General features: G+C 42.9%; 1 protein-coding gene across 18 annotated transcripts in view; it reads right to left on the bottom strand.

The window, feature by feature from the left end:
• NFX1 (nuclear transcription factor, X-box binding 1) overlaps positions 1 to 14,486 on the bottom strand; it is an 81,697-nt gene extending 67,211 nt beyond the window's left edge. For 10 of the 18 annotated variants that reach the window (XR_014301691.1, XR_014301692.1, XR_014301693.1 and 7 more), the window contains exons 1-2: positions 14,323 to 14,468; positions 9,144 to 10,145 (exon numbers count right to left, since the gene is read on the bottom strand). Coding sequence is in view for 8 of the 18 variants with exons in the window: in XM_082694597.1 (XP_082550723.1) it covers positions 9,144 to 10,145; positions 14,323 to 14,347 (1,027 nt within the window). In the remaining 10 variants the exon portion in view is untranslated. Of the gene's footprint in view, positions 1 to 9,143; positions 10,146 to 14,322 lie in introns of all 18 variants that reach the window. The other 8 variants (XM_082694594.1, XM_082694598.1, XM_082694595.1 and 5 more) reach the window with 2 other exon arrangements.
• Positions 14,487 to 14,930: the final 444 nt, after the last annotated feature.

Raw genomic sequence — 14,930 nt, 5'->3', positions numbered from 1 at the left:
AGACTGGCAGGCAGATTTCTGCTTGAGGGTCTTTATAACTTGTTGCTCCCTCTGCCCAATGCTACTCCCTAGACATTGGCATAGCTCAGTTCCTTACCATCTTCAGGTGTTTACTCAAAATGTGATCTTCTCAATGAGAAGACTGGCCTTGGCCATATTTTTAAAAATTGCAACCCACTCCCTCATCATTCCCTATCACTTTCCCGTATGTATTTTCCTCCACACCATTTGAATCTTATAGATCATTTATTTTCTCCACACCACTTATATATCCTCTCTTTTATAGCATGTATTTTACTTTTTTCATCTTATTTCCTAACTCTATACATAGAATGTACACTCCTTTTTTTTTTGAATGTACACTCCCTGATGGCTGAGGTTTTTAACTACTGCTGGTTGGGACATAGTGGGTACTCAATGATACTTGTATGAATGAATGAATAAAAAGAAATAAAAATATAGCAAAAATTCCAGAAAGACCCGGGAAGAGAAACAATATAATCCTTTCACCAATAATACTTCAGTTTTATCCAGAATAGCTCTGTCCTGGTAAACTATCACATTTCAGGCCCAAGACACTTGTCTGCTGGCTGCCAGCCCTTTCCTGACTACTGGCTTTTCTTCAATCTTAAATTCTCTTTGATTAGGGTTTCTCCATAATTACTCAGTCACAACAATGTCTACTCTATACTTCTACTTTGAAAGCATGTCAGTAAAGAGGGTGATATGTCCACTGAAATAATCAGAAGAGAATGGAGTGAAGTGTTAACTGATTACAGACTTCTCAGATGTACCAATAAATAACTGTTAAAAAAAAAAAACAAAAGCAATCCTGCTTTGAATAATCAAAGAGAACACTGTGATTAAGTTGAAAAGAAAGAAAGAAAGAGCCATTAAAAAAAACAGATGTACACTAAAACTAATCTGGTATCTGGAATTTAGTTTAAAATCAGCAAAAATAAAAAGTAGATTAAAAAATGGGAGACTGTGGGGCGCCTGGGTGGCTCAGTCGGTTGAGTGGCTACCTTCGGCTTGTGTCAGGATCCCAGGGTCCTGGGATCAAGCCCTGCATTAGGCTCCCTGCTTGGCAGGGAGCCTGCTTCTCCTTCTCCCTCTGCCTGCCATTCTGCCTATTTGTGCTCTGCCTCTCTGTCAACTAAATAAATAAAATCTTAAAAAAAAAAAAGGGAGATTGTTCAAATATTAATGCTTATCTATTTTTAATTGCATATTATATGTTTAGAATAAAGTGCAAGGATTTCTTAATGAGCAGAAAAATATATAACATAAGCAAAAAGATGAACACGTTTATATTACATGATTTCAACAATGTAAAACTGAGCATTGGAAAATTCTTTAAGAAAACAGAACAAAAGGTTAAAGCTGGTTCTATCTGGATGGTGGGACTAAAGGTGAGTTACCTACTAAACTGACTTTATTAAGTTACCTCATTTAATGCGAGGCAGCTGTTTTTAAAAAGCTAATACATGGTCTCCATGCTCAGTGCGAAATTTGCTTGAGATTCTTTCTCCCTCTGCCCCTCTTGCCCATGTGCTCACTCTCTCTCTAAAAGTAAATAAATAAATCTTTTTTTTTTTTTAAGATTTTATCGATTTATTTGAGAGACACAGAGAGAGAGAGGAACACAAGTGTGGGGAGTGGGAGAGGGAAGCAGGCTTCCCATGGAGCAGGGAGCCTGATGTGGGGCTCGATCCCAGGACTCTGGGATCATGACCTGAGCCAAAGGCTTAAGCTGCTTGGCAGCTGCCAAGTAAAAAAAAAAAAATCTTAAGAAAAAAAAAGGGGGCGCCTGGGTGGCTCAGTGGGTTAAAGCCTCTGCTTTCGGCTCAGGTCATGATCTCAGGGTCCTGGGATTGAGCCCCGAATTGGGCTCTCTGCTCAGCGGGGAGCCTGCTTCCCTTCCTCTCTCTCTCTGCCTACTTGTGATCTCTGTCAAATAAATAAAATCTTAAAAAAAAAAAAAAAAAAGCTAATACAATATAAATACGGTAAACATGTTCAAGATGGTTATGCTGAGAGACTCCTGGGTGGCTCAGTTGGTTAAGCATTTGCCCTCTGTTCAGGTCATGATCCTGGAGTCCTGGGATCAAATCCTGCATCTGGCTCCTTGCTCACTAGGGAGCCTGCTTCTCCCTCTGCCTGCCTGTTCTCCCTGCTTGTTCTCTCTCTCTCTGACAAATAAATAAACAAAATCTTAAAAAAAAAAGATTGTTTTGTTGAGTATGAAGCATACGTCAGATACCACATTTATTTATATGAGTCTAAAGCTTGTGGCAGAGCTTAGGGACTGGAGGTAAAAGTTTAGAAGTCAGCACAGCACAGAGGCAGTGGCTGAAAGAAATGGAACCAGCTGTAATCTTCCAATGAGACCTTAATCAAGTAAGAACAACAGAGGGCTAAGATAAAGCCCTAGGAAACACCAACATTTAAGAAAGAGGTGGAGGGGCACCTGGGTGGCTCAGTGAGTTAAAGCCTCTGCCTTTGGCTTGGGTCATGATCCTAGAGTCTTGGGATCAAGACCCACGTCGGGCTCTCTGCTCAGCAGGGAGCCTGCTTCCCCACCTCTCTCTGCCTACTTGTGATCTCTGTGTCAAATAAATAAATAAAATCTTAAAAAAAAAAAAAAGAGGTGGAGGAAGAGAAACTTGGACACAAGCAGGAATAGCCAAGGAGAACAAGGAGGATCAGAAATGTGTAATATCAAGGAAGTAACATTTCAACAGACTCCTTTGCCTAAAACTCAAAGGGAAGCCCAGGATAAAGACTGAAATACATCTGTCTGATGGGTGTGACAAATAGAAAGGCATTAAAGACTTACCAGTAGCTGTGAGTCAAGTGGTGATGATGGCAGAAGTCTGAGAAGTGAACCAAAATAGGTAAAAGGAAATAAAGTGGTGATTCTTGATTAGACTAGAATGGAAGGAAACACGGGGTGGAGGTGGGGGACAGCGAGGGGGGCATATGACAAGGGAAGTTTTTTCTTTCAGAGTGTGTGCAGACTTGGGAAGACAGCTTCAGGCTGAAAACTTGGAATGGTATGTGTGAAAAGGCTGCTGAAAGAAAACAAAGATTTTAGAATGGGTGAAAGAAAAGGAGGCTAGGCACAGATGTCTCGAGTTTGCATTAAAGGGAGCAAAAAGCTGAGAAAATTATGCCTGATGATCTCCCCTTTGTGAAGAGGCAAGGAGGTCCACTGAGTTTGAGGGAGACGAATGGCAAGAAGGTCTGAGTAAGGCTGGAAAAGATTTGGAGTAGTCTTGGATGAAAATGAGAAGGGCAGCTAACCAAGGCCATATAAGGGGAAATGTGCAGTACTGAAAGTCAACTGAAGTTGGAGAATCACAATCAAAAATGTTTACTGTGTGCCAGGCATTGTTTAAACACTAAGAATACATGGTAAACAACCAGACAAAAATCTACTGCCCTTAGGAAGTTACTACCCAGTAAGGGAAGGGAAACAATAAATAATGAAAAGTTATTAAAATTATATGAAAACGCATCACCATAGATAGTATGAATTTCAATTCATCATTGAATAGTGATAAGTGCTACGGAGAAAAATAAACCAGTAAAGGATAGGGAATGCTGGTGGTGGGGGAAATACTTGAGTTCTAAAGACGGTGATCAGGAAGACTTCCCTGAGAGGGTGAGTCTGCAGCAGCACCAAATCTGTACTATCATATGATTTCCTGGAACAGCATTCTGTTAGTCAGATGGAGCAGAAAAGGTAGACTGCAGTATCAACCCAGGGTGGGCGTTCTGCCAAATGGTTTGGCAGAAGGATAATACTTTAAAATTACATTAAGGCTCAGCCTGAGGAGGGAATAAAGAATGAGAAACAGCTGATGATACAGTTAGTGGGTGGAATAGACTCCAGAGTGCCAGAGGACAGGAGGTTATGGTCAGAAAGTAGTAGTGGGTATGGAGGGATAATGAAGATGAAGGTCACTGTGGCTGAGAAGATCAAAGGACGTGAGAATGGTATAATCCATATGATCACTAAAGTCTTGCAGAGTAATAGCAGGATTTATGGTAAATCAGTGGTTCTCAAATCAGAGTCACTTGGAGGCTTGATAAAAAATAAGACTACTGGGCCCTACTCCCAGAATTTCTGTTTGTTAAGACTGAGGTGAGACCCAAGAATATGCTTTTCAGCTGCTGGTCTGTAACTATACTTTGAGAATCACTTTGGAAGAGGAAAGATATAGGCAGGAGGCATTAATAAATGACACTAGGACTAAAACATGACAAAGATAAAGAGACATGGGAGGTGATGTAGCCAAAAAGTGATGTACCGGTAGGCTCAAAGGAGCAGGGATTCTGAAACAAGGTAGAAATATAATGGGGTTCAGAAAGGACACTGAGAAAGAAGCAGGCTCTTCCCGTCTTCCCGAAACTAAGGCAAGTGGGATAAAGGAAAAGAGAATGCTCTAAACAGGCTGCCCGGAAAGGGGTGAGCTTGAGAAGGCCACAGATTAATTAAAAGCAGGAGCAGAGCAGAAATGGACTAAGGATATAGGGGATCCTATTACCAGAGAAAGAGGGATCCAAACAGTTTGGGAGAACAGGAGCAGTGCTAGTTTCTCTCGGTATAGAACAAGAATAAGCAAAGACCACTCTCAAGCAGCCAGGGAGACTTTTATCTGGGGTCACCCTCTCTTTCCATTCTAATCACGCTTTCACCTCCACTACTCTACCAAAACTGCTCTTATCAAGACCAATAACCTTCACACCACCAAATCCAACAATCAATATGAAGTTGTCCTATTGCTGGATTCATCAACAGCATTTGGCACAACTGATCCTTCTCCTTGAGCTCTTTTTTTCAGTTTGGTGTTTAAAACATGGTTAACTTCTGGGCACCCGGGTGGCTCAGAGGGTTAGGCCTCTGCCTTCAGCTCAGGTCATGATCTTAGGGTCCTGGGATCGAGGCCCACATTGGGCTCTCTGCTCAGCGGGGAGCTTGCTTCCCCCTCTTTCTCTCTGCCTGCCTCTCTGCCTACTTGTGATCTCTCTCTGTCTGTCAAATAATTAAATAAAGCCTTTGGGGCACCTGGGTGGCTCAGTGGGTTAAAGCCTCTTCCTTCGGCTCAGGTCATGATCACTGGTCCTGGGATTGAGCCCCACATCAGGCCCGCTCAGCGGGGAGCCTGCTTTTCCCTCTCTTCCTGCCTGCCTCTCTGCCTACTCATGATCTCTGTCAAATAAGTAAATAAATAAACCTTTAAATAAAACAAAACAAAACATGGTTCACTTCTGTGATGCCTGGGTGGCTCGGTTAAGTGTCTGCCTTTGGCTCTGGTCATGAACACAGGATCCTGGGGTCAAGCCCTGTATTGGGCTCCCTGCTCAGAGGACAACCTACCTCTCCCTCTGCCATTCCTCCTGTTTATGTTTTCTCTCTCAAATAAATAAATACTTTAAACAAACAAAAACATGGTTCACTTCCTAGTTCAATTCCTACTCATTCCCCATCTCTTTTGATGGGTCCCTATCTTCTAACCTTGAAACACTGAGGTATAGAAAGGCTCTACCCTCCAATCTTTCTTCTCTAACTACACTCACACCTTAGGAGACCTCTAGTCTGTTAGAGGACTCAGTGCTGAAAGTTCCCAAATTTAAATCTCCAGTCCAGATCTCTGCCTGAATTTTTAACTCCCTAATTCTCTTAATTTTCTAAACAAGGAGTAGACAAAACAAAACATATCCCAAAGCATCTTTTCCAACAAGGGAAGACCAAGAAAACCTTTCCAACAAAAAGACTAAGAAAGACTGAGAGGGGACTAAGGAGACATGATGGATGACTAATATCAACATGGTATCCTGGACTGGATGCTGGGACAAAAAAGGATGGTAGTGGAAAAAAATGGCAAAATCCAAATGAAGTCTACAGTTTAGTTTATTATTTAGTTAATTTCTTAGTTTTGACCAAAGGTTCTGCAGAGTTGGTTATATAAGATATTAACATTAGACAAAGCTGGGTGAAGGATATATGGGAATTCCCAGTACTATCTTTGTAATTTTTCTATAAATCTAAAATTATCTCAAACTGAAGAGTTTTCAAAACAAACAACACCTTTTCTCTCCCAGCAGTTTTACCACTTCAGTATCTTGCAATTCTGTTTTTTTTTTTTAAAGGTTTTATTTTTAAAATAATCTCTATAGCTAATGTGGAGCTCGAACCTATAACCCAGAGATCAGAGTCACATGCTCCACGGACTGAGCCAACCAGGTGCCCCAGCAATTCTAATTTTACATTACTCAGACACAAAAGCCTTGGCTTGGTCCTTGACCCCTCTCATTCTCTCTTGCAGCCAACATCTTGTCTATTTGCAAATCCTAAGAGTTTTATCTTCCAAATACATCCAAAGTGTAACGCTCTTACCTCTTCCAACACTACTACCCTAGTCCAAGTCTCTATCATCAACTATGTGAATTACCGCAACAGCCTCCTAACTTGTCCCCTTGCTTACTTAAGAGCCAATTCTCCAGGGGCGCCTGGGTGGCTCAGTGGGTTAAGCCGCTGCCTTCGGCTCAGGTCATGATCTCAGGGTCCTGGGATCGAGTCCCGCATCGGGCTCTCTGCTCAGCAGGGAGCCTGCTTCCTCCTCTCTCTCTCTGCCTGCCTCTCTGCCTACTTGTGATCTCTGTCAAATAAATAAATAAAATCTTTAAAAAAAAAAAAAAAAAAAAAAAAAAAAAAGAGCCAATTCTCCAAACAGCAGGCTGAGTGATTGTTTTAGAATGCTAGTAATATCATGTCATCCTTTTTCCCTAAAACCTTGAGCTGCTTCTCATATTCTTTTTTTTTTTTTTAAGATTTATTTATTTATTTGACAGAGAGAGAGAGAGATCACAAGTAGGCAGAGAGAGAGGAAGGGAAGCAGGCTCCCTGCTGAGCAGAGAGCCCGATGTGGGACTCGATCCCAGGACCCTGAGATGATGACCTGAGCCGAAGGCAGCGGCTTAACCCACTGAGCCACCAGGCGCCCCTGCTTCTCATATTCTTAATCAGAACCAAGTCCAAGGGCTTCACATGATCCAGTCCTTGTGACTTCTCTGACCTCCTCTACTGCCCGCCTCTTCCGTTGCTCACAATGTCTCCCCTCCACCCGAATCTAAACTTGATTCTCCCTCTGCTTGGATATTCTTCAGAGAGCCACATGGTGCGCTGCTGCATTTCCTTCTGGTCTCTATTCAAGTGTCTCCTCAAATAGACAAACCTAGTTAGACAAATGCTGCTGTTACTGTCCTTTTAACCAGCTTTATATTCTCTTTAGCCCTTACCCATCACCTGGCATATTAAATTTTGGTTTAAGAACTTTCTGCCTGCCTTCCCTACCAGAATGTGAATTTCACCATTACTGTACCCCCAGTATTGAGAATAGTGCTTATACATAAATATTTATTCAATAAATGTGAATAAAATATTCTAAAAAATATGTGGGTATGTGAGGTCAAGAGAGATTTCTTAGGCAGAACTCTTAAGATGGCCTCTAAGATTCCCATATGCATACAGGTGTGTGTGCCCTGTATAATCTTCTCCCCTTGAGTACGGGTGGGGCTGATCTAATCAGGTGAACCCTTTCAAAAGAGTCTAGGGATCAAAGATAGAAGTCAGAGAGATTTGAACAATCTAACACATGTGTTCTTAAAGACCTTGAAATAGAAAATTACCATGTTGTGTAGAGGGCCATGTGGTAGGAAATTGCAGGTAACCTCTAAAAGCTCAGTGACCGCCCCCCAGCCAATAGCCAGCAAGAATATGGGGGCCTCATTCTACACCCATAAGGAACTATATCTTACCAACAACCAGTGAGAGGAGAAGAGAATCCTATGACTCAGATGAGTTGCCTCCCTGGCCAAATTCTAGTCCTGGGAAGCTCTGATTAGAGAACTTGGCTAACCCCTAATCAGACTCCTGACCCAAAGAAACTGATACAATAAATGTGTTCTCTTAAGCCACTACACTTGTGGCAATTTGTTATAAAGCGAAAGGAAACTATTAACCAGCCTTACGAATTCAAAAACAAGTCTAGTATATCATTACTTTGGTTCACATACAGGTTGATGTCCCAGAGGAAGAAGTGCCTAATGAAGCAAATGAGAACTAGAACTATTAAGCCAGTGTGAAAACAGACCAAGGCAGGAGGTAACTTCATGTGTTGGGCTGGGCTATGTACACTGAACTGGAGAGAGACCAGATGGTGAAGGTCCATGAGGAAGAGCTACTGGAATGAAGGTGGTTAGCCTAGATGAAATACACACCTAGGGAAAATGAGAAGTGTCTTCAAATACCGCAAAAAAGTTGATCTGCAATTAGGGGGAGGGGAACTGTGAGGAGAGAGACTGGTTGCTGTGTTGCTTCAGAGGGCAGAACTTGAACCAGGGCATAGGGTATTTACTGGAAAGAAGTTTTCAGTTTAATGTAAGGAAGAACTTTCCAACAGCCAGAGCCGAGTACTTATTATGTTCTAAGAGCTATGTTAAGCAACAGGATATAAAAATGAAGAAAGAGGTGTGTCCGGGTGCTCAGCTGGTTAAATGTGGGACTCCTGATTTTGGATCTGGACATGATCTTGGGGTCGTGAGATCGAGCCCCGCATTTGGCTCTGTGCTCAGCTGGGAGTTTGCTTGGGATTCTCTCCCTCTACCTCTCTCTACCCTCTCCTGATGTAGTGTGACAGATGGACTAAGAGAAAGAAACTGAAGATGGCAAGAGTGGTCAGGACCTCCTGCAGATAAGCAGACAAGAGACAAGTTCCTTGCAGGCTGGAACGAGGAGAGGTAGTAGAGATGTCATCATCCCCTACTTGTGCTTTCATGATTAGAAATAAAAAAATCTTGTAACCAAACATCTGTAGGACCCATATCTGCATTTTAAAAAACCCTTACTAAATTTCTTGTCTGTTAAGAAAAAAAGTTCCCTATTTGTATTTGCTTATGATATATATAAACTAAGTGGTTACCTACTAGGGTGAGGAGCGAGTGGTGGCAGGACCCAGGCAGATAATGAACAAGGATAGAAAGAGCTGTTTCACTGTGATTTCTGGTTCCTCAACTGTGTGAATTTATTATCTATTAAAAATAAAACAAAACAAAACATTTCCAGATAGATTTACCTGTGTGTGTTTCCACATTCTTTAGCACATGGTTCTGTTTGCCTCGGGGGAAAGATGTTACTTGAGGATCCTGCCTCCTTACAGCACATTTTTCTGGGTCAATCCTTCTGGAAGACTTGTTGACGACTGCCAAGTTCCCATTGTCACAGGCAGATTTAGCTGGTCTTTCATTAGGATTATCCTTTGGAATGGGGGCCATGTTGTTCCTGGGTCCAGCATTTGTAAGTCGTTGGCCCTCTTGTTTTGGTGGATTCCTGCCTGGTCGTGGCCTGGCCCCTTCCACTTCCCAGGGAGGCCTTTTCTGTGGGTATCTTCTCTGCTCATTGCGTCTGGCTACATATCCATCCAATACTCCTTTTTTAAAGGATGTATCCAAAGAGTCAGGGTGCATAACCCCCACAGGTTTGGTATTTTCAGGTCCAGCATCCTCAGATTTTGGAGTCATTCTGTTACCCCACTCACATTTGAGTTTTCCCTTGACTTTTGGTCCTCTACCATAACTGTACACAAATTGGGCTGCTTTTTTGGGTTTTGCTCCCCTGGGATCTGCACCAACAATTTCCTTCTCATTCTCAGAAGGGCTGTGTTCTCTGGGGTTTGTCCCACTCTCTGACCTACCCACACTTTCTAAGCCAGCTGCATCTGAGGTCTGCTCAATGAGATTCTGTACTTTCTTGACTTTGATATGCTGTTTTTCACTCCTCAATTTCTGCCAAGGTTGGTTCTGAAGGCCATGGTTCTTGAGTGATTTGTTAGAAGCAGAGGACTGAAAAGAAATCTGCTGACTTTTAGGTTTGCTTCCCAAAGAATAACCATGCTGATGAACAGCAGAGATGTCATCATAAGGGACTTGCCTGGAAAGGGGACAGGGAGGTGGTGAACTATAATTTCTTCTACCAATCCTATTAGAATCTAGTCTCCTTTGACTCCCACAACTTAGACCAGAATTTTTTCTCTCCTGAGGAATAAACTCAGCAGCATCTGTGTTGAATTTAAAAGTACCTAGGACATAAAAAAATAGACATGTCAGTGAAGAAATAAATTATCACCCATGAAGCCCAGAAGACTCTAAGTCATTATCTAAACATTACTTTCCTAAAGACTTGTATAAATACAACAGGCTCTTAGTGAGGCCTAGGTTTCCTGTGAATATGATGGGTTCAAGATGCTTGTGGAACACTGACCATTCCATGTCCAGTAACCTCACCAATAGCCACTGCTAAGAACTACTAACTAAAACTCCTCACCTGGGTGACCAAGCATTATTATTATTATTAGCATTTTAAATGTAAGCTCCATGCTCTATATGGGACTTGAAATCACAACCCCAAGATCCAGAGTCACATGCTGTGCCGACTAAGCCAGTCAGGCATCCTGATGAGGCATGATTTATGTATCTAGTTACTTTATCAAAAAATTCAAGTCAGCAAACAATTTGGGGGTGAGAATCAAATGAGCAGATTCCATGTGGTCTTTCAAAACTCTTAAGGTAGCATTGTGTAATTATCAAGTAAACAGGTTTTGAAGTCAGCCAAAATCAGTTTGAAGTCTGGCTCTCCAATTTATGACAGGAGCTTAGGAATATTTGATTGCTTTTAGCCTTCATTTCCTCATCCTGAACAGAAGATGATACTATTTCAAAAGGCTATTGTGAATCACAGTTTAAGTAAAACTTCATATAGATAGTACTTAACATAATGAGTATATTAGTTCTCATCTCTTCCCCCAACCCAGGAATATATTTTAGGTTTTCCATATATAACCTTTATAATATAGTCCAGAATACGAGTCTCAAAAATTAAGTATATGCCTTTTCAACCCACTCAATTCCTTCTCCCAATGTAATTTTTTCCCCTGAAGCCCAAAGAGTAAATGATTTGCCCAAGGACACAACACTAGTTAGTAGAAAAGTCAGAATTATGTGTAAAATATGGATTATACAGTTGACCTCTGAACAACACAAGTTTTGAACTATACAAGTCCACTTATATGTCAATTTTTTACAGTACTGTAAACGTATTTTCTCTTCCTTATGATTTTCTTGATAACATTTTCTTTACTCTAGCTTACTTCATTGTAAGAGTACAGTATATAATACATATATCATGCAAAATATGTGTTACTTGACTGTTTATGTTACTGGTAAGGTTTCTAGTCAATAGTAGGCTGTTATTTGTTAAGTTTCTGGGGAATCATAAATCATCATGCGATGTTTAAGGGTCAACTACACTACGAATCAGTGGGGCTTGGAAGACATGGGTTTATGACCTTGCCATCACTTGTGTCTTTATGCAAATGACTTAACCCAAATTTTCTTATAAGGAATGGAGAAAGTAACAATTCCTACATGTTGCTATGAAGAATAAAACAAATTAGTAACATACATAAAGTGGTTAAAATGGTGCTTTATTTTTGCAGTTAGGACTACAGGCTATCTAAAACACAGACCTGACCTCAGATGGGTGCAGTGCAGAGTGTGGCTTTCAGGTTCAATAATAAATGTTAACACTTATTAGGTAATTAACATGTGCCAGGCACTATTCTAAATACTTTGTATCTGTTAACCTATTTAATCCTTACATTCCTGAGGAGAAAGGTGACACTGAGAAATTTACTTGCCAAAGGCCACAGAGGTGTTCCAAAGCAGACTCAGGATTCCACCCCAGGCTACATGGCCCTAGGTACCACACTCTTACACTGCACTGTCAGAGGCTGGGAGGTGGGTACCATAGAAACATATACTGAAGAACTGAACGAGATCATAAAGGTCATAGGGTAACCTCTCACTCAATTCAGGATGTGTCCTGAAAGCATTCACAAAGGCAATTCTGGGGATTGGGTGGAAAGCCTTACAAAACAAAGAGGATTATAAAGATTCAGAAGGTGGCAAAGGAGATGTTCCAGAAACATTAAGAGAGAACATAAAGGTGGGAATGGGTAGATTAGATCAAGTGGGTGTCATACAGTCCGCTCCTTCTTGAAGAAACAAAGTTGGAAAGAGGCAGAAGAAAAGTCAGTTAAGTTGTCCGAACAGCCTAGTAAAGGATGGGAAGAACGTGTTCCATGCTAACCAAGAAGGAGTCGATGCAACTAGGGAGTCTAAACAGGGAAGCACTATTCAAACACAGTATGGTTCCACTAGACATGAGGTAGTTGGTAATGCCTTCAGAAAGACCCTTGAGAGATAGGAGGAAGGGGAAAAAAGAGCACAAAAACCAGGAATCTGCACCTGAGACACAAAGATGTGAGATACCTTCTTTTTCTCCTCAGTATTTTAAGTAGCTGGAAGTTACTCAGTAAATAGAATATAAGTGGTACCCTAGATCAAAGATAACACAGCAGCATAGTAAGTGTCCAATAGGTGAGAGGAGAAGAATAAGGGGAAATCCAAGAGATTATGAAGTCAAGAAACAAAGCTGGCATTGGAGAATCTGCCCATGGGCAGAAAGACATACCTGAACCTGTTACTGAGGACAGGAGTGGGCAAGAGAACTAAACCCTGAGTGGAGATGGAGGTGTCGGCTAAAGATGATGCTGAATTAAGAGCATGGAGTAGAAACCAAGGCAAAAGCAAATTAAGGGGGACATAGGGGTGGCTCAGTTGGTTAAGTGTCTGCCTTTGGTTCAGGTCGTGATCCCAGGACCCTGGGATTGAGCCCCGTGTGGGGCTCCCTGCTCAAAGGGGAGCCTGCTTCTCCCTCTGCCTACTGCTCCCCCCACTTGTGCTCACTCAGTCTCTCTCTTGGGCTCTCTCTCTGACAAATAAGTAAATAAAATCTTTAAAAAAGAAAAGAAAAAAAGTAAACTAAGGAACAGGAGAGGGACTGGAGAGGTCTCTGGACTAGGAAAATATGCCATAGTAGATGTGGGGGTGGGTAGCTCAAACCTGGGGCACAACAAGGAAGGCCAAAACTATACCTCACAACTGGCCTCACCCATTCCTGCCTCAAACACTGAAGGGTGTAGAAATGGGCCAGAAGGGAGCCTGAGGATGGGAAGATCAATGGATCCAGTTTAGAAGATCTGGGGTGAAAAATGGGTGGGAGAATAATAAAACACCACACTAACCTAAAAGGTTCCCATCCCGCAAGATTTAGAACCTAAATCAGGACTAGGGTTTGACAAATGCAACTTTTCTGACCAAGACCCAAAGTAACAAGTACATTTTAGTGGCCACCCAGAACACAAACATACATATACTCTTCTTGGTGGCCCAACACCGGTAAGTGGCAGAACTAAGACTAAAATCAATGTTTACAAACCACATGCTGCAAACTGCTGTCCTGATTTTCCAGAAAGAGTGGGTCCTGAAATGAAATCAATGTAGTGGGTTGTAACAAGTATTTCTTCAAAGAAAAGAGAAAATAGAGTGTATTGCAATTAGTAAGAAAAAGGATTACCTCCTACAACTTCCGGTTTTTTATATTATACACATATGTGCACTAAATCAGATGTAAAATGTTTCTTTTTGGTGTCTGCCCAAAAGTTTGGAGAACAAAGACCTAAAGTACACCTTGAAGGAAATGGAAATGGATGCTACATGAACAGCCAAACGAAGCTGTCTACACACAGAACCAACCCCAAGATAAGTGAGCTAACAATTACGGAACAGGTACTGTACAGGGCGGGAGCCTTCACAGGAAGGAATTTACTTATTCACCCCCAGCCGATGGATGAGGAAACTGAGACTCAGCCACACTGCGTGGCACTCTGAGAATAGAAACCATTGGTGTTCGGCTCGCGCTCGCTCTGCTGCCCCAGGACGCGCCAACCCGCCACGCATCGAGAGCCCGCCACCGTCACGGGCGTCACGGGCGGTGACTCCGCCGACGCCCGCCTGTTGGAGATTAATGCGGCCTCTGCCCCAGTAGAGCTGGGCTGAAGGCGGGACGCCCACATCGATTCACTGGGCGCCGGGACAAACCCGCTCTCCCTGGAAACCCAGCTGCGGGGCTTCACAACCCAGTGGAGGACGGTCGAGGTCTCGGTACCCACGACGCGCGTGGCTTGGCCCTTCCGAGCCACTATCCCGAGCCCTGGTTTCCACTATCCCGAGCCCTGGTTCTCACTATCCCGACCGCCACTCTCGCGGTATGAATGGCCGGAGCCCTAGGACTCGCCACTGACCCAACTTCCGCTCCCCGAGAGGGGCCCAGTCCCGCGCGGGCCGGGACAGTACCTGAGACAGGAGGCGCCTCCGCCATCCCGTGCCGCAACACCTAAAGCGAGCCCTGCAACCTAGAGAGGGCTGTCACCCGGTCACGTGTCCTTGACTTCCGGCGCCGCAAGAATATTCGCATCTGCGCGCGGGGTGGATGGCCACGGAGGTTGCGCGGCCTAAGAGAATTGGGAGGTGCGTCCGTGACGTCAGACATAAGCGCCAGGCGCTGGCCTGGAGGAGGAGATTAGAGGCTGGCTGTAGGTGGGGAGGATCACGTTTGTGTGCTGGCAGGAATTTGCGTAGTCATTGTTTTTCGTTTTGAGATTCACGGTGTTTTTTTTGCTACTGTGCTCTTTTGTTCTGGCACCCTACTAACTTCACCTGGCCTTCCGCAGTTAACTCAGACGTCACTTTCTACCTGGAGTAGTGTGGCTTTGGGGTTAGAAAGCAACAAAAAACCCCGCTAAGTAGTCAAAAGGGAACCTGAGTAAAAATACGCGCAAACAAAAACCCGATAAAGGGCTAATATACGGAGAATGCTTAAAAATCAGAAAACGTTAAGTCAAAAGAACCTAAAAAAACCCCCACAAAAAACCCCGATTAACCATGGATTAGAAATGGTAAAG

This window comes from Mustela nivalis (assembly GCF_964662115.1).
Source record: "Mustela nivalis genome assembly, chromosome: 13".
Taxonomy (NCBI): Eukaryota; Metazoa; Chordata; class Mammalia; order Carnivora; family Mustelidae; genus Mustela; species Mustela nivalis.
The sequence above is the reverse complement of the archived record's forward strand: the minus strand, read 5'-3'. Positions and strand labels throughout refer to the sequence as shown.